The sequence below is a fragment of the Rhinatrema bivittatum genome, chromosome 8, assembly GCF_901001135.1.
Source record: "Rhinatrema bivittatum chromosome 8, aRhiBiv1.1, whole genome shotgun sequence".
Taxonomy (NCBI): Eukaryota; Metazoa; Chordata; class Amphibia; order Gymnophiona; family Rhinatrematidae; genus Rhinatrema; species Rhinatrema bivittatum.
Genome location: NC_042622.1, coordinates 130,946,945 through 130,967,407, shown reverse-complemented (window position 1 = coordinate 130,967,407; position 20,463 = coordinate 130,946,945). Strand labels below are relative to the sequence as shown.

General features: G+C 44.8%; 1 protein-coding gene across 1 annotated transcript in view; it reads left to right on the top strand.

The window, feature by feature from the left end:
- LOC115097568 (collagen alpha-1(XI) chain-like) overlaps positions 1-20,463 on the top strand; it is a 319,380-nt gene that overhangs the window by 124,783 nt on the left and 174,134 nt on the right. The window contains exon 6 of the mRNA XM_029613505.1: positions 11,181-12,026. Within this exon, the coding sequence (XP_029469365.1) occupies positions 11,181-12,026 (846 nt within the window). The remainder of the gene's footprint in view (positions 1-11,180; positions 12,027-20,463) is intronic.

Below are 20,463 nucleotides of genomic sequence, written 5' to 3'. Positions count from 1 at the left end.
CAGGACCACCCAGGAAAACCGGGGCCTCTCAAGAGGGGCCGTAAAGGGGGGGGGGTACTGTTGCAGGTCTCTGCCGCTTCCCCTTCGCTAGGTCTGAACAGTGCCTACCTCCGCTGCTGGAAACGCCACATTCCGCGTGGCTGGGACCCCGGAGGCGCTGCCTGCGCCACATGGCGGCCCGCCATTGCTTGCCCGTCTCCCTGCTGCCTCGCGCTGCGAGGAACTCCCCTTTGTGCGCTCAGCTCCCGGAAGTCTGGCCTGCCTCTGCTGATGACGCCACACCCTAAGCCCGATATACCCAGCGTCTGGTCTCCCTTCTCCTTGCCTTGCAACGAGGTTCACTACTGCCTAGTAGTTCTGAGTTGTGCTTTGTCTGTTCCTCGTTCCTGAACTTGACCTTGGACTGCCTTTGACTTCGCTTCAGCCTGCCGCCTGCCTCTGACCTTGGTTCGTTCCTGACTCGCTTCAGCCTGCTACGACTCCATTCAGTCTACAGCCTGCTTCAGTCCACAGCCTGCTACAGACTCCATTCCAATCTTCAGCCTGCTTCAGTTCCAGCTTGCTACGACTCTGCTTCAGGTATCCGGTTAGTTACAGTTTCCGCTGCCGCCCGCTGCCCTGTCATCAGCTGGCCCTCGGCCTGTACAGCCGGTCCTCGGACTATCTTATACTTTTGGACTTCCTATACTACACTCCCGGCTTAAGCCTTTCCTGCCACTGGACTTAGAGCCTATTCCCCAAGTCCCAAGGTTCCAGGACCCTACGGGCTCCTCCTGGGGGGCTCCTGGTTCCCGGGTGGAACACCGCCAGCCTGTGGCTCCGCCTCCCAGCCTACCCTGTCATCCTAGGTGGGCTGGCCCAAGGGTCCACTACCTCGCCTGCAGTATCCGACTGCAACACTTTGCACTAATTCCTTAGGAGGTAAGGCAATACTTGCTAGTGAGGATAATGATTTGTAAGGGGTAGTTTTGGTGGCTGAGCTAGAGGAGTTCCGATTTAGATGGGTTTCGTTTGTATGTGTATGCCAAGCCTTGGACTACCTTTGTAAGACAGTTATTGAGATTCTCATATGATTTTAATATTATGATTGTATTCTTGTTCATCGCCTAGTCCTTCCAGTGTTAGGCGATTCATAAATAACAATAAATGGAAATGGAAAAGGGATAAAGTTTAGTTAGATCCCATTTTGATGAAGAATTGGATGAGATCTGACAGATCTCTACACACACACACTGTACATTCTAAAGTTGCCTGGTAACTTAATACCCCCACCTCCGAGCCCCATTTCTCATCATCATGACATAGCTGATGTATCTACCTTTAGCTTGAGATCTATTTTTATTTTGAAGTGTGGCTTGAATATTTTTGGAAGGGAGGAGTGTGTTGGAGAGGAAATAAACCAGAGACAAACAGATTTACAGACTCACATAAATTAAATCATCTTCCTGGGTGATTATGCAAACTAAGGAGGAGAAAACTTCCTGGCTCTTTAGTAAAGTCAACAGAAGACACTTTTAGACCAGATTATTTTTTGGCCTTCATTGTGGAATTGATAGTAGGGTTTGTTTTGATAGGTAATTTTAATTCATCTGTTTAGTGACTGACAATGCAGATGCTACCTACAGTAAGATAATTGTGCCAGTTCAGAAGGGTTTCCTTCAGTGCCCTGCCCTATACAAACACACCCTCCTTGACAAGGGAGAAAAGCCAGAAGTGTGGTGCTGAAGTAGAAACCTAATCAATTTGTTGAAAATACACAGAATTTCATATACATAGCTTGATCACAGTCTGAATTAATTGGAACCTATACATAGTGCTGTTTGAAATATAATCCCATGTAGCCAGAGGCAAATACATCACTCCCTGATGCCACTCTGCAAATCTCTGGTCTTCTCAAGAGTTTAGTACTTTGTCTGTGATTTAATTTATTCAGCTGCTTTTGGCAATAATATTGCTCCTTATTCTCATAACAGGTTGTGAAGCTTTTGTGTAGCCCATTCACTATTTATTTTATGTATTTATAAAATTTCTATACCACCCATCAGCATTTTTGAGTGGTTTACAATGTAACATTCATAAAATACATAAATTGTATATAAGAAAATAAATATGTCAAAAAAACAATAAAAACACCATAAAAAACAAAAAATACATTGATTAAGCCTCATTTCCAGCTTCAAAGGTATCTCCAGTCTATGAAATATAATAAACTCAAATATAAACCACTTGCTTCTTTCATAAATAGAGGATAAAGCAGTAAAATAATCATTTGTAATACCCAGCTCTTCATTCATTAAATAATTTCTTAAAAGCTCATAAGTGGCTGAATGAATATTTCTGATTATAATACCCAAAATGAATGACAAGTTACCAAACATCCAAATTGTTTTATTTGTCTTGGCTCTTTGTAGCTAAAGTGTTCCTTTTCCTAACCTGACCGCCGGCACACTTTAAAAAAAAAATGTTTTTTTAAACCTTTTGCTCTGGGCAGGCTTTAATTTCTGAATGTAAAAATGTGCTGGTCGGGTGCACATTTTTTTTTTTTTTTTGGATCTGGGGAGAATAGCAAATAGCCTCATCAACATGCATTTGCATGTGATGAGTGGTATTAGCTTCACGGGGGGGGGGGGGGGGGGGGGGAGGGGCAAATCCGTGTCCAACTACGGGTTTAAACAGTGTGCTGAGCTGAGCGTGCTGTATTGGATCCTCCTGAATGTTACTATGTAAGGTGCAACAGCAGAATGGCAGAGGCTAGGCTAGAGAGAAAGATGAAAAAGATGGTGAGAAACCCCAGCTGGGAAGGAAATCCATTTAGCAGTTTTGATTTATGCATGCAGTGATTCTTAGAAGGAGGAGATCATCAGGCCTGAGGAGTCTGATTTGCATGTGAGAGATGTGTTGAGGGGTGAATCCTGGTATTGTACAGTGCCACTATCTGTCTGTGTTCTTCAAGGGTGTGTTGCCTCCTCTTCCTCCCCAGCAAAACTCTGACCATATCCTAGCATTGGGAGCCCAGAAAATATTTACACAACCAAGAATCAAGATAGGCGTTTCATTCTGGCATGGTCATGATGATGCTCTCTGCCCTATTCCCAATTAAAAAGTTTTCTTTACTATTTAAGGAATAAAATACAGAGGAGTAGCAGAAATAAATAGCATTGTGTAGAGAGCATGACCACACCATTCTTATTGTCAGTGTTTTCATTAAGAAAATGAGAGCATTTGGGGGAGGCCAGGGAGGTGGGTGTGAAGGGGGGGGGGGGGGGACTTTGAGTTGCAGTAAAGTAGGAGGGGCTTCCATCCCTTTTGGGCTTTACTCCGACAGCTCATTGCTCTTTCTTCATTCCTTGTGTTTGCTTTTGCCCCAAGCAGTGGACTAAATTATTGCTGCTGCTGCTGCTGGACATGTTACCTTTTACTTCTCTTCAGCTGTCTGTTGCTGGATTTGCGTGCGGTAGAAGGGTTAGCTAGCCGTTCTCAACGAGGTAAGAGAGTGCAGTGGTGGTGGAAGAGGGGGATGGAAGTTCAGAGTGTATCTGTCCATACCTACAGCAGCCTTGAATCAAATAGTCATCTCCATTTTGAGGCTTTTTTTTAAAATTTACAATAATTTATTAATGCACATCTTAAGAATCCTATTCCCTTATACAATAATTTTATGCTTGTTGCTGCCTATAGAATATCTCTGGTACAAAAGTACTCGTACTCTGTATAATAATAATGCTATAATCATAATGCAAGATCTCATGTGAGATCTCATATGCATCTCAATAGTAGTGGAAGAATAAGGGGTTTTTTTCTCTTATTTATATTTTTCTAGAAGGTTATGAAGGTGTTGTTTTTTGTAATCATTCTTTTATCTCTTATTTCTCACTCCACTTGTAAGATGCTGTTAAATGTCCTAAGCATTTATTGCCTCTTATTTATTTATTTATTTATTTATTTTTTCTCCAAGAGCTGGCAAAGGATTTCACACCTATCCTTAGTTCCCCTTCCCCACCCCTCCCCCTTCTTACCTCATTGTTCATCTGCTGGAGGGGGGGGGCTGACCTCCCTCCTCTTCCTCCTCCTCCTCCCTCCTCCTGGTCTTACTCAATTGAAAGATACATGCGGGTATATTGGATGCATGGGCAAACAGTCACAAAAAGAGGTTGGAGTTTCAAAAGCACAATTCTGGAAAACCATTACCACAAAAACGATGCTTGCACATCTGTGTGGTTTTTTCCTCAAGTTGATTTATGCTATTCACCACAATTTCTGTTCTCCCCTTTCATATTCTCTGGACAAAATATAATGACATTTATTACCAATAATTTAAAGCTGTGGATTTGACAAGCCAGGGAGCCACAGATGGCTCTTTCACAAAACAGGAATTTTATTTTTTAGATCTGTGCAGTGTGAAATGGAGCTATAGCTCAAATTTATCAGTTTTAAAAATAAGTAATGGTTTGAATGCTGCTCTTAGCTGTTCAGTGCCAAGTTTGCTCATGTGAAGTGGAAAGCAGCAGCATGGACAGCACTCCATTCTCTCTAGGGAAACGCTATATTCTGGGGATTTTGTCCTCCTATATACAACATGGAATGAGAACGTCGTCTGTGTTAGTGCTACTCTTTACCAGCTTCTGCTATAGGGTGCTTGTGGACTACGAAGAAAAACAGAACTTATTATCAGCTTTCCAGTGTGTAAAAGAAAGTGTCTGGGGAATGGGGGGAGAGAGGGATTTCACCAACTTTAATTGCATGATTGAAATGCAAATGACAGTTGTACCAATAAAATGTTTTGAGGGTTTTCTTTCTTAATAAAAAGCCAGGGCATTTTGACAATGCAAAATGACAAGTTTTTTAAAAGCAAGAAATGTTTTTTTCCAGTAATGTCCAAAACCATGTAGAGGGTAATTTTCAAAGCCATTTTTTATTGAAAAAAACAGTGTTTACCCACAGAATGGGCTTGTAAAAATTGCATGCATGTAGGTCCTGTATGTGTGTAAGTTTACCCATACTAAGCAGAGGCATTCCCAGGGAGGGGTTGAGAGAGGTTTGCACTTACTTGCTTTGATTTTTCAAAAGGATAAAATGTGTTGTGAGTAGTTTTGGTGGGTGAATTTTCAAAGTGAAAATATGCATATACATTCCCTTTGAAAATTGGTTGTAAAGCCTATGAATAATTGCCTTTCACTGTGTGCAGGCTGTTACAAAATTACCTCCTTAATGCCTGGCAGTGTATTTCTATGCCAAAGCATCTGTTGGTTTGAAACTGATTTTGTGATGATCTGACATAGCTTGTTGTGCCAGTATGGTTGTTACTGTAGAACTAGCCCTAGTTTAAGATGCACAGAGTTTGAATCACAGCAGCATATTTTTGGATGTCTTAAACAGATGGTTTTTCTTGTTTTTACTATTTCTGTCACCCAGTGCAATCCTAAACTGATTTGCTGGCATAGGACAGGTAGATTGTCACCAGGGCAACTTGTGTGACTCACTTGAGAATGAGAGGAATAGTCCCAGTGTTCTCCTGATGTTTGCTATTTAAAGACTCAGTGTTTAAGGTTAAACAATTTTAATTGCTTAAAAATGAACACTTGCATGTACACTTTACCCTACTGTAGAAATTAAAAATATATGTTTTGCTAAGGGGTGCCTAATAGCGAGTAGAGATGTGAATCGTTTTTTGTGTTCGTGTCGTTCTTCGTTTTTCGGCCGCTGCTGAAAATGTTGGTTTTTTGCGGTTCAGGGGTTTTTTTTTTTCACGAAAAATCGTTTTTGAGTTAGGCGCGCTAACTCCCCGTTAGCGCGCACTAACAAAAACCGTTAGATTTGTTATTTTTTGTTACTTTTTGTTAGTTTTTGTTAGTGCGTGCTAATGGGAGTTAGCGCGCACTAACGGGGAGTTAGGGGTAGATTTTCAGACGAGCGCGAACAGCCTACTTTTGTTTGCGCTCCAGGCGCAAACAAAAGTACGCTGGATTTTAGTAGATACGCGCGTAGTCGCGCGTATCGGCTAAAATCCTGGATCGGCGCGCGCAAGGCTATCGATTTCGTATAGCCTGCGCGCGCCGAGCCGCACAGCCTACCCCCGTTCCCTCCTAGGCCGCTCCGAAATCGGAGCGGCCTAGAAGGGAACTTTCCTTTGGCCCTCCCCTCACCTTCCCCTCCCTTCCCCTACCTAACCCACCCGCCCCGGCCCTTGTCTAAACCCCCATCCTACCTTTGTCGGGGGATTTACGCCTCCCGGAGGGAGGCGTAAATCCCCGCGCGCGAGCGGGACTCCCTGCGCGCCGGGCGCGACCTGGGGGCGGGTACGGAGGGCGCGGCCACGCCCCCGGGCCGTAGCCACGCCCCGGTTCCCGCCCCCAAAACGCTGCCGACACGCCCCGAAACGCCGCGACGACCGGGCCCGCCCCGACACGCCCCCGACACGCCCCCCTCCGAGAACCCGGGACTTACGCGAGTCCCGGGGCTCTGCGCGCGCCGGGAGGCCTATGTAAAATAGGCTTCCCGGCGCGCAGGGCCCTGCTCGCGTAAATCCGCCCGGTTTTGGGCGGATTTACGCGAGCAGGGCTCTGAAAATCCGCCCCTTAGTGCGCACTTACTCCCGTTAGTGCGCACTAATCCAAAAAACTAATTTTCATGAAAAAACGGGAAAATTCAATCATTTTTTGGGGTCCCTGAAACATGTCGAATTGGACAATTTCGTTGAAATTTTCCAATTCGGAAAAAATGAATGCACATCTCTAATAGCGAGTGGTTGGACTCCAAAAGCCTGGATTTATTACAGTGGAAATCAATGATAATAGACTTGCTTCTTTTGGAAAATGAATCAGCGAAAGCGTCATCAAAAAGAGCTAAGCGGTTTTTTCGTAGTATATGGGACCCCTTTGTATACCTACTTCCTGTGGAGATCAAAAACAAGTTGATATCTGCTTGATAATATGACACTGCCTTACTGCACAGGTCTATGGATTGTATATGTCTACATTTTCTCAATTCCCTCAGACACTCTATTTCCTTGTACTTCAGGGCAGGGAGGTCTGGGTGAGTAGGGTATGCAAAGGGGATTAGCAGTCACAGTATGTATTAAAAATGGCATCTTTGTTGATGTGTTATGGAGGTGGGCTATAGTGTCCTCTGTCCTGCTTCCTGTTATGTTGAAATACAAATAAAGATGGAAAAAAATTGTTTTGTGAGCCCCAGACCCTGGTCCTTTGTAGGAGTCCATGGGACATACACACAGTACCCGGGGCTAAATGGCCTTCCCACGTTACTCGATCTCTTCAGCCCCAGACCTGCAGGATTCTCTTGGGGTGGGGGGGCAGGGATAGGGAAGAGGATAACGTTCTGGGCCTGGGTGTGATTTGATGCTTCTTTAATGGGCACCAATAACCAAACTGGGTACAAAGCTGGTATTCCAGCACAACTTTACTGATGATTTTGAGTAAGCACAAAATGGGGCACTCTATGCAAATCACTATCAGATGATATCCACATAACAAGTCAGCTTGATAAATAGGTAAACCTGTGTTTCTTTGATCCCATAAACAAATTCTCGGGGTCCCCTGCTTATTCTGGATTACAGTTGTGAAGCCTTCCTGGCTTACTTATAGATGGTTGGGTTGCTTCCCAATTTAAACTCCCAAGACAAATAATTTGGATCCATTTGCTGGTTATCAGTGTATCCACTACTCTTCTCCTTTTCATACTCTGTTGTACTGGATGGGCACATGTGGTTGGTTCCTCGCTCTTGCTTCCTTCACTTATGATGGATACTAGATAAATATCCTACCTCTGCCAATAATTCTGCCGCATTGACACTGATCCGCTCAGGCTGGGAGAACCAGAATGGAATATAAAGCCAGTTCCCAATCTAAAGGGAAAGAAAGGATGTAAAAACTTCCTTGCAACTGAAATTCCAAAAGGAATCAGCCTTCTAAAAGTAAAATAAGCTGAAAGTTGCTCACATTTCAAAAATTCCTCATTTCAGTGACTGGGGTTTAGGATTTTTACAAGGAAAGGGAATTGAAATCAACATTCATCTCCTTCAGATTTTCAACCAAAAACTCCTCAGTGTTTTTCAATCAGTGTGCCTTCAAAACTGATCAGGTGTGCCTCAAAAAAAATCACTACTGCCCGATGTTCAGATTCAGGCCAGCACCTGGGCTCTGCTTTCAGCAGCTTGTAGCAACAATGATGGCTCTGAAACATGTCCTTTCTGAAAATGTATGTAATCATGCATGCCTCTTCCTAGCTACAGAATGAGCCCTGGAGTGTGGTAATTATTAGGCAACATGCAGTGCACTGATAACTGGGCCCCACTTTGTGCAGCGCACGCAGCACCTTCTTATCTTTCCTCTCTTGAGCCTCCTTGAGTCCTTCCAGCCTCTGTCTTTTCCCCAGGCTGAGTGAAATGGGGACAGTATGCACTGAGCACTGGAAGCGACTCACTGGGCAGACCATTTGTAGATAGGAAGGGTTTAGGGGGTGGAGAGGAGAGGAGAGGGGAAGAATGAGGAAGTTTAGGTAGGGGAACTGGGGGGGGAGCCCTGGTTGTGTCTCCGCGCATATTAATGGAAAATTTGCCCTCCCTGCGGGCAGCGCCTGCACATGAGCGCCAGGTTTTAAAATTCAGCGAGCATGTGTGCATGTCCATCAGATTTTCTAACATGCACGCGCATGTTATAAAATTGGCGTGTCAATGTGCGTGCACCAGGAACCGTGGGCACATGGACGGTCGTGCACTCCTTTTAAAATCCACCTCCATATTGTTTTTTTGTGCTAGTATATGGAACTATTACTGAAAGGTTGCTCGCACCAAATTTAACGACAGCTCAGGAGCTGGCATTAAAGCATGCCGTGCTCAAGGGCTCACCGAAAAACAAAAAATCCTGCTCTCTGTGATTCCTCCTATTAATATTGTCACGTTACTAACTAGGAGGAACCACAGAAAGCAGAATAATGCTGTGCTCAAGGTCTCAACCAAAAAAAAATCCTGCTTTCTGTTGTGCCTCATAGGGGGAACCACAGAACGCAGCATCCCCAAGGTCTGTCCTGGTTGGCCAAGCGGTCCAGGTCGGACCCGAGTGTCCTGTACCTGAAATGGCACATCTGAGGTCCCTGTGGTAAAACAGGCCTTGCCAAACTCCAAATCCTCCCTCCAGGCCAGGAACCCCTGCCAGCAGTCAGTGAAGGAGTGAATAAATGATTAAGTGTCAGCACTTAATATTCATTTATATTTATTTATATTTATTTATTTATATTCTAAATGTATTAGACTAAGGAATTTTACTTCCTGCTCATTCATTCATTCATTCTGTTTCATTGTAAACCGGTTTGATATGCATTTTATGCAGGAAAATCGGTATAAAAAAACTTTAAATAAATAAATAAATAAATTTATTCACTCCTTTGCTTACTGCTGATTGGTCCATTCACTGTTACATGTCAGTGAAAAGGACCAATCGATAACAACTCTGCTGAGGGTGGGGTGGTAGCACTGGCCAGGATGTTGTGGGCACACAGCCATGTTTCCTGGGCATCCGATGCAGAGTGTTAGTGACGCACAGATTATCCATTGCATGTCCCTTTTAGCATGACAGCTCATTTGCCTATTGCATTGAGCACCCAGGAGAGGTGGTTGTGCGCACGTTCAAAAAACGTGCACCCAGTATGGACGCACATTTTTTACAAGATGATATTGCATTGGCCTGTAAGTCTGTTCTTAAGAGTTCATTCTTTAAAGTAAATCTGGTCAAGAAATTGCATCCATTGATTAATACCAGCAACTTTCGAAGCGTTCTCCAGGCACTTGTTCTCAGCAGTTTAGATTACTGTTAACACCCTATACGTTGGACTTCCCAATGCTGCCTTACAACTGCTTCAGTTGGTTCAAAATGTGGCAGCACATATCCTATCTGGGGCCAAGCTTCGTGACATGTCACTCCTATGTTAGCAGATTTACATTGGCTACCCATTAAGTGGAGAATAAAGTACAAATCTGCTGCCATTATTTTCAAGTTCCTGAAAGCTGACCACCTAAATTGGTAAGGTCCATGCTCAAAATTTACAGGCCGCTACGTTCTCTGATATCTTCGCAAAATAACTTATTGGAAGTTCCTTCTGTGAAGTTGGCCCACTTTAACATCACCCAGGATAAGGCTTTTTCCGTTGCCGGCCCACTATTGTGGAATTCCCTTCCCAGTGAGATGAGGATAGAGCCCTGCATCAAGACTTTCAAAAAGGCATTGAAAACATTATTTTTTAAGAAAGCCTTTTTTGGATGAGTAGATTTCTACTTTTCTGAAGCTGCTGTTGGATCTCATATGTTTTGGCTTAGTAGATCTCTCTTTTTGAAGCTATTTGATTTTATATGTTTGTTTGATAACTTTTATTTTGTGTGTTCTGTTCTCTTTTGTAAACCACTACAAAAATTATGATGTTGCAATATATAAATTTTAATAAACCATAAACCAAACCAAGACAAGTGGGCATGTGGTAAATATGATTAAATAAATAAATAAAATATTGAAGCTTTTCCCTTTAGGATATCTTTTCCATAGTTACAAGCTTCTAAGGGGAGAACAAACTGGTGGTTTTGTTAATCAGTGACAAATTAAATGAGATGTTCAGTTCATATGTGTGTGTTTACTATTACTAAAAGTAGAAATAACAATCCCTTGTATCAAGATCTGTCATCCCATAGGGTGCAATCTGAGATCTCTCACTGTGGAGAAAATCCTTTACAAATGACCAGTTTTTTTTGTTTTTTTTACTGTAAAGTAATTCGTTTGCTATTACTGTCAGTCAGAGAGTCAGTGCCTTTATCTATCCATCTCCTTCTCCTCCTCTTTTCCTTGGTCTCTGACTTTGACACACGACTCTGAAGAGCTTCACTTTCCAAAGCATCTGTCCAGCTGTCTGGAATGAAGGTCAGAGACTTGACAGGTAGCTGAGTTGATTGTTTTTGACTGATAAGAGTTTACTTTGTGGGCAGATGGCTTTGGGGTTGAGGGGGAGGAAAATGCTAAAGATTCTCTCATGAAAACCATGCAGTTTCATTCAGTGTTGCTGTCAAGTGCTTCAGGTTGAACTGCTATATAAGAATACACTTTTCTTTGCACAAGTGAAAAGTTGATGTGGCTGAGGACTGCACAAAAATATCATTCATTTCCTGTTTTATTTTTCTCTAGGCTGCTAACTTCACAAACTTCAATTTGACCATGGGGCCACCAGTAGTGCAGGAGTGGCCCAGTGGAAACAGTAGTAGTACCACTAGTGAAACTGGACTGATCACAGATTTTGCTGTCAGACAACTTCTTGTGGAGGATGAGAGCACGTTTTCCATAGAGGAGGAGGGCTATGAGCTTTTGAACTTCACCTCAGAAAAAATTCAAAGAACCCGCAGGCCAGGACTTGTCAAAAGAGTGCTTCCAGAAATCACAGGGAATGAAATGGAGTCTGTAAACTTTACCTCACAGCCCCCCGCAGGGCTCAGAAACCCTCAGGTGACCAATGCCAGTACTACTCTTTTAGCAACCACTAAACTGAGCAGGGGTGGTAAGGAGGACTATGTCTCTAAAACCCATCTCGAGGATGAGAACATCACAACAGATAAATTTAAGGGAAATCGATTTCCACCCAATAAACCAATAGATACATTTATTGATCTGAATGAACATTCTACCTTCACCAAATTCTCTGTGGACACAAACAGTTTTCGTACGGCAATCTCAGCAGAATCTTTCCCTCAAGTTACCTCTGACTCACAGGAGAAACAATTGCCAGTAGATGATGGAAACACAAATGCCTTCTCCCAACCTAAGGTTTTTATGAAGTCAGCATCAGCTGTGCTGGATGCTGAAGTACCAACCATGTCATACACTGAAGAAGACCAGCCCATGCGAAGAAGTGGGAGCAGGCCGAAGGAGAATGCCTCCCAGGAACAAGATCAGAACATTGACCTGAGGAAACCAAATGAACCAATAGCACGAGTAAAACAAGGACGCCCTGGACCACCAGGCTCGCCAGGTTTACCAGTAAGTTATTTTTTTTTAGGGGGGGGGGGGGATTCAGCGTGTGGCTTTTCATTGGTAATGCAAGGTGAGTCACATTCAGGTACAGTAGGTATTTGCCACATGTATCTTGCTGTTACCATCTGTCACCCTCCTCTGCAGGGTAGCGCCCTTATTTTAAGGAGGTTAGTGTCTTTCCCGCATATTTTATCTTTTTAGATTGCAGTGTTATCACTCTCACTTTTTCTATGAAACATTTAAATGTTGTCTTTTTGAAATTAGAAGGGAGAATTGTCTACTGAATTCATCTATTACCTTTTTTTCACCTATCAATTTTTTTTTTTAATTTGGCTCCCAAATATTAGATAGTGAAGGTTTCTCATTCATTCTTATTGAAGAGATACTGAAGGGGCGCAGTAATGGACCAAACAATTAGATATGTGTGCATGTTTGTTTATATGGGTTTACATCCTACGGGGAAGCAGAGGTACCTACCTGGTGGTGCAATTTCTGGAGTTTGAGGGATAAGAATATGAGCCCTTACCAAGACTCTTGGTGCCACAAAGTTACACTACATGTAATCAATCCCATGGTTCATTTCCTCCGACATATTTTGTAAGTTAAGTCCTGTAAATTCACCTGATGTTGCCTTGGCCGAGCTCTGTGAGGAATGCTTGCGTGGCACCTGCTCACAATAGTTGGTTCCATAATCAGACTTTAGATTACTTAGGACAGAGGGCTAAGGCATCAGCACATTTTCAGCATGGGAGCAGGAGATCTCGGAACAACTCTTGCTTGATTACCTGTTAGTGAGTCAAAGAAAATCAATGGAAAGGAAATCTGCCTTTTTCTTTTCTAACAGCTGATAAGAGTTCTTTCAAAAGATGTAATAAGTAGCAATGTTTTAGTACTGCTGCTTTAAAGAGTTAAAAACCAAACTGGGTTTTGGATTATACTGGGGTGTTGTGCTGGTCTTGTGCTGCAGGAGCCTCTTATCTGCAGGCCTGATTTATTATATTTGCTTACTTAGAAGTGTCTTTTGAATTTTAAGGTTCAGTGGGTTTCTATACTCTCTTGGGCAATGCAGAAAGTACATTAATGGGGTCAGTACATTTTTATGCTGATCCAGTCCCTGGGAATGCAGCTCCCTGTAGTGTACCTTATCTTTGGCTAGAATCAGACAACAGAATTTAGTTTTTCAGGGACTCGCTGAGGTGGGGAGAGGGTGTACTGAAATATGTTCAGCTTACTTTTCTGTAAGTGGGCAGTCTCTACTGTTTTGCTTCTATTGTCTGGCACACTTTCTTGGATGGGTAGACATGTACTGCCTGTCCAGTGAACAATACTGCAATCCAGCTCCAGAGCAGCCAAGATGCAAAGGTCCACATAGGATAAATTTGACATATTTACATAAGTGCAAACTCTGGGTGCTCGAGCACCTCAATATTGAGTAACTCCTTCACTGTATCCAGAGAGGGATAATGTGTGTTGAGTTTAGCACCCCCAGTAGTTTTGAAAAGTTTGCTCCTATGCATATTTACATTAGTGGTTTGCAAATTATATGGTTTGGGATTCAATAAGGTTTTTTGGAAGATTTGCTAGTGGGTGGTGGAATGGTACAGCATTAGGAAAATCATGATTAAAAGACCAAACTACAATTTGTTTTTTCCTTTTTAAATTTAGAATAAATGTTGACCTCCATATTGGCAGAATTAGAATTTACAACACTAAGTGTGTGTGTGTGTGTGTGTGTGTATAAACTTGTGATGAGCAATAATTTAATTTTATGCTGACTCCCTTGATATTGTCTTTGTACTTGACTGATTCCTGAGTGATAAGATTCTTTGGGCTGCTGATGTATGCCAAAACATAAAAAGAGAATGGAAGTTTCCCATTTCAGTGAGTAAGGCTGGATGGCACCAACCACGTCAGTACCAGTAGGGCAGTAGCAGCTGAGTATTGTCCAGCAAGACCACAAAACCTAGGCATTTGGATGTTAAAGCAATAGCCTCACTAGTTTTGGTTGCTGTTTAGATTATACCGTTTGGTGGAAAGATAGGAGAGGGTGGAGGGGCTGGGAGTTTGATTAAATATGGGAACTTGTATATTTATCTACCCTGTATAGTATAGAACCAAAAGGTTAAACAAACAAAACTGACTTGAATGAGGTGCAATATCCTACAATCCATCAAGCTTCTGCAGCTGGAGTATCTCCTTAGCAGTGTGGACAGGAGTAAATGGACAGACTAAATGAGCCAATGTGTCTTTTAACGTCTGTCAATTCCTATGTAATGTAGAACAGGATGGGAAACAGTGGGCATCTCTCACTTTAGTGAAAGCTAACCTACCTGAACTTCAGGAGGAGCAACGTTAGATCAAAAAGTTTAGTTACTGGCTAATTTTTGGAAGTGAAAAAATTCCATGCTCCTAATTTAGAAACACTATGCTTTAATTTTCATTTTCTGTAGTTTAACCCCCAGGCTGGTATCCCATCACAGGACCCCAAGAACCACCCCCCAAATACAGTTTTAGTTATTACAGTCCTATCCTGATGTTCATTTATTCTGAGTGTCCAGAATTCCATGATGGGGGGAAGATTACTCTTCTAGGCCCTGTGCATTGTTTAAATGTTAATCAAATAGTAAAGTCAATTGTAAACAGTGTTAATAATAATGCTGGAATCTAATGTGGTTTCCAACTTAAGCTTGCACTGATTAAAGATAGAAATTTGATACTTTTTTTTATAGTTCATGAACTTTATGGAGTCCTTATTACAGCTTCAGATCGCCAATAACTTTATGACTTCTTGCTTCAAATCAATTTAGCTGATGGTTAAAGAGAATTTCAGTTATGTAATTTATTCCTTATCTTTTCCAAACAAATGGATAGTTTTTAAGCCTCCACCCTATAGGTGGTCTGTAGGATGTTAACCCAGTTTAGTTTTATATGAATGTCAAGTCCCATTTTCATACTTTTCCTGCAGTTTTTCCATGTTCTCCTTCTTCCTTGAGATTGTACCTTGATGGTACCTTTATTCTCCTCTCCTCCCTTGATGATTTATTTATTTATTTACTTATTTACTTATTTACTTTTTTATTTAAGGCTTTTATATACGTACCCGGATCAGTCCAGACAGTGGGTTGAGCCTCCTTTCCAGGAGGTGGAGACAGACTAAAACTTGCAGGATGCCCTATATCAGGACAGAGCCTATCCTCTCACCCTTCAGTATTCGTCTGTCTCCAGCAGGTGCAGCATCTCCCCTTCGGTTCTCTGCTGTAGGAGCCTCTTCTTTCTCTTTAGGATCAAGCAAGTACTTCTTTTGGTTCTTGTTTTTAAAAAAAAAAAAAAAAAAAAAAAAAAAGGATCTCTGAAGGAAATTTCTGCCTTCTTAGTGCTTTTCTGTTTTTTGTGTGGGAAACGTCCATCTCCCAGCTCTTGCCCGGCTCAGGAGGACTTGTCCTCTTTTGCAGGAGGGGGGTTCCTTGCATAGTCCTGAGTCCGTGGACGCTCTCTGGGCCTCGTTCCCCCTCTGGCTGCCGAGAGGGTTTTGAACCCGCTGCTGCGTTCAGTAAAAAAAAAAAAAAAAAAAAAAAGGAGTTAAAAGGTGTTAAACTTTCAATAAGTTGCAGATACTCACCTACCTCTAACTTATTTGCAGCAGTTGACCAGCTTTTTTATTTTTTTCTGGTCAGAATAGGGCTAGAACCGGCAGTCAGAGAAGCAGAAGGCAGCAGGTTTCCCGCCTGCACTCTCCTGCTGTGCAGGCTGTCAATCAAGCTTTTTTTCAACTTTTTTTTTCTTCAGCCGAGGTTTAGCTATGTCCCGGCTGACAGCCTGTCTTTCTTGTGGGCTCTCCTCTTCGCGTTTTTCGCGTCAGGGCCTCTGCACTGCTTGCCTGCTGGGTGGGGAAGGTCCCTCCTCGGCAGGACAAGCAAATTTAGCCCGGGGCTCCACTCCTCCCGGCATGGCTAGGCCTTTCCCGGGTCGGCAGAGCCCGGGAACGGCCGCCATCTTGGATTTTTCATCGGGGCCAATTTCAGTGCTTCCTGTGGCTGGGGGGCCGGATTTTTTTGATTTAACCCCCAATTTGGCCCCTGCGGGTCCCCAGGATGGGGGTCCTGACCTTCCCTCGCCCCCCCTCTCCCTCTCCCTCCCCACCCCCCCCCCCCGGCAAATCCAGGGTCCCTTTTTCCACGGATTTCGTCCTCCTCATGCACAAATCTTATCTAGCTAGCCTGCATGAGCTGGATGAAAGCCCCCCCCTCTTGCCCCCCCGCCAAAAATCCCTCGTTCAGCGCCATTTACCACTGGACTGGCCGCGGATCCTCAGGGACCAGTTCGGGTGCGGGTGGTCCCGGGGGTGCGCCCCCCCCCCCCCCCCGGTGTCTCCCGGGTCCTCGGACCCCGCTGCTTCCTCGGATTCGGCGGATGCCCCCCCCCCAGAGGGGGATGACCCCAGAGCCCTTCATCTTTTTCGTAAGGAGGAGTTAGAGCCCCTCCTCCCTTTTGTTCTGGAGGAGCTGGGTCTGGAAAGTCCCTCCTTGGATAATCTCATGGCCTCACTCCCTAAGGATATGAACCCGGTTTTGGGAGGGCTCCGGGCTCCGGCCTCGGCCTTTCCCTTCCACCCCATGCTTAAGCTCCTTATCCTGCGGGAATGGGAGGCTCCTGAGGGTGCGCTCCGGGTGGGGCGTGCGATGGATAAGCCCTCCCGGAAGAGGGCTTGGAGCTGTTGCGATATCCATCGGTGGATTCTTATGTTTCTGCAGTGGCCAAGCACACCACGATTCTGGTGGGGAAGGTTCCACGGCCTTGAAGGATTCACAAGATCGTAAGCTGGAGACTCACCTGAAGCGCATCTTTGACGTCCTAGCCCTCGGGGTTCGGGCGTCTTGCTGTAGCAGTCTCATGATGCGGGCGGGCCTCCAGTGGGTCCAACAGTTACTCTGCGCCCGGGAGCTTCCGCCAGGTGAGGCAGAACAAACCGAACGTCTGGAGGCGGTAATCGCTTACGTGTCAGACGCCCTCTACGATTTGGTCCGTGTGCAGGCGAAGGCGATGGTTTCGGCAGTGGCTGCCCGGAGGCTCCTTTGGCTACGCCACTGCTCTCTAGACCTCCAGGACACATACACTCATATTGCGATAACTCCATCTCATCGCAAATACCTGAGACTTCTGGTAGGCCCCAAGCACTATCGGTACCAAGGGCTTCCATTCGGCCTCACGTCTGCACCACGAGTCTTCACAAAATGTCTCATAGTAGTTGCAGCCTTCCTCAGGACTCAAGGTGTTCACATCTACACCTATCTAGATGATTGGTTGATCAGGGCTCCCACTCAGCAAACTGCTCTGTCGTCCCTACATCTTACCTTACACACTCTAATTTTGCTAGAATTTCTCGTCAACTACGACAAATCCTACGTAGTCCCATCTCAAACCTTATCATTCACAGGGGCAGACTTGGACACCTTGCAGGCAAAAGCTTTTCTACCTCGACAACGAGCTCTCACTCTCATCTCTCTCGCACATCAGCTGCAGTCTCAGCGCTACATGACTGCACACTGCTTTCTCATCCTACTGGGACACATGGCGTCCTCAGTTCAGGTCACCCCAATGGCCCACCTAGCCATGAGAGTCATGCAGTGGACTCTAAGGTCACAATGGACTCAATGCATTCAGCCCCTGTCGACCATTGTCCACGTCACCGACTCACTCCGTCAGTCTCTTGCCTGGTGGAAAAATCAGATCAATCTCCTCCAAGGCTTGCCCTTCCAGGCTCCAGACCCTCAAATAGCTCTCACCACCGATGCTTCCAACCTCGGCTGGGGAGCCTCTGTGGCCAATCTGCAGACACTAGGAACTTGGTCTCCAGAGGAAGCCAAACACCAAATCAATTTTCTGGAGCTTCGAGCAATAACATATGCTCTCAGAGTATTTTAGGATCGCCTCTCCAATCAAGTCATCCTGATTCAGACGGACAACCAGGTGGCCATGTGGTACATCAACAAACAGGGAGGCACAGGCTCCTACCTTCTGTGTCAGAAAGCTGTGTAGATATGGGAGGAGGCTCTCTCCCACTCGAAGTACCTCAGGGCCACCTACTTGCCGGGAGTGGACAATGTGTTGGCAGACAAACTGAGTCGCACCTTTCAACTGCATGAGTGGTCTCTCAACACCTCAGTAGTGAACTATATCTTCCACCAATGGGGTTATCCTCAAATAGACCTCTTTGCATCACCTCAAAATCGCAAAGTAGAGAACTTCTGCTCTCTCACTCGCAGCCAACACTATCAGCCAAGAGACGCATACTCCCTCTCATGGGCAACCGGACTCCTATACGCATTCCCTCCACTTTCAATTCTCTCGAAGACTCTCGTGAAGTTACATCAGGACAAGGGAACCATGAGATCTATATAAGAAAGAAACAAGTTCAACTCTAAACATTCCTCGAACCCCAAAGAATACCCCAATGAATAACACAAATAATACCCCAAAGAACTCATCAATTCAATTCAAATCCTTGGCAGTCCTTGTGCCTATGTTTTTATGCCTTTGCCTACATTAGGCTATATATTGTATCTGTTATAATCCCCATATATTTATTTCCAAGTCATTTCTTCCTGTTCATTGTAAGACAATTACTTGTCACTGTTAAAGTTTAAAATGTAAACCGAATTGATCAGTAATTCTGTTATTGGAAAGTCGGTATAGAAAAGCTATAAATAAATAAATAAATAAATGATCCTGATAGCACCCCACTGGCCGCGCCAAGTGTGGTTTCCAATACTTCAAGATCTCTCCATTCGCAGGCACATTCCCTTGGGAAAGGACCCGCTTCTGATTACGCAAAACGACGGGTGCCTACGCCACCCCAATCTTCAAGCCTTGTCCCTGATAGCATGGATGTTGAAAGGTTAATCCTTTAGCCACTTAACCTTTCTGAATCAGTTTCCCGTGTCCTGATTGCTTCACAGAAGCCTTCCATGAGAAAATCCTACCTTTACAAATGGAACAGGTTTACATCATGGTGCTCTTCTCAATCCCTTGACCCCTTTACCTGTCCAATCACGAAGTTTCTGGACTATCTCTGGCAGTTGTCGGAGTCAGGTCTAAAAACTTCCTCCATCAGAATGCATGTTAGTGCAGTGGCCGCCTTCATTAAAGGTGTCTGGGATGTTCCCATATCAGTACACCCCTTGTAACACGTTTTCTAAAGGGCTTGCTTCACCTCAAGCCTCCACTGCATCCTTCGACCCCTTCTCAGGACCTCAACCTGGTTTTGTGTCGGTTCATGAAACCACCATTCGAGCCTTTCCAATCCTGTGAACTTCGCTATCTCTCATGGAAAGTGATTTTCCTTTTGGCAATCACTTCGGCTCGCAGAGTTAGTGAGTTACAGGCCCTAGTTACCTATCCGCCTTACACTAAACTTCTGCAAGACCGGGCAGTACTCTGCACTCACCCTAAATTCTTGCCTAAGGTAGTATCAGAGTTTCATCTCAATCAATCCATTATACTACCAATCCAGGAGAGCAGGCTCTGCATACCCTTGACTGTAAACAGGCTCTAGCGTTCTACCTAGACCGTACAGCTGCCCACAGGAAAAGCACTCAATTGTTTGTCTCTTTCCATTCCATCAAATTGGGACAGCCTGTGGGTAAGCAGACTCTCTCCTCCTGGTTAGCGGACTGCATATCCTTTTGCTCTCAGCAAGCAGGCATTCCACTTCAAGACTGTGTTAAAGCACACTCTGTGAGGGCCATGGCGACTTCAGTAGCATACCTACGCTTGGTGCTGCTTCCTGACATTTGCAGGGCTGTCACCTGGAGTTCTCTCCATACCTTTACAGCCCACTATTGCTTGGACAATGCCAGAAGACAAGATTCCATCTTCGGCCAATCTGTCCTGCGTAACCTATTCACAACTTGACATACCAACACCCTTCCGCCTGCCCGGTAGGATTCAGGATGCCCTTGGCAAAATTTTACCCCAGTCCTAGTGCCTTATACACCTGGGTACATTTGGTGCATGTTCGGACATCCTCAGCTCGGTACTCACCCATATGTCCTGCTTGTCCTGTGAGAAAGCAAATGTTGCTTACCTCTAACAGCGGGTCGTTCAGCGGGGGTTCTGGACCGCCGCTGAACGACCTCCTGCAGTCGATCTCCTGCCGGCGCCATTTTCCGTACGGAAAACGATTCGCGGCAGGAGATCGTTTTCCGGACCCCCGCTGGACCCCCAGGGACTTTTGGCCAGCTTGGGGGGGCCTCCTGACCCCCACAAGACTTGCCAAAAGTCCAGCGGGGGTCCGGAACGACCTCCTGCAGTCGAATCGTGTTGGTCTATGGCCGCCGCCATTTTGCGCCACCATTTTGAAAAATGGCGCCGGCTGAAGACAACACGATTCAATTGCAGGAGGCCGTTCCGGACCGCTGCCGTTCCGGACCGCCGCTGGACCCCC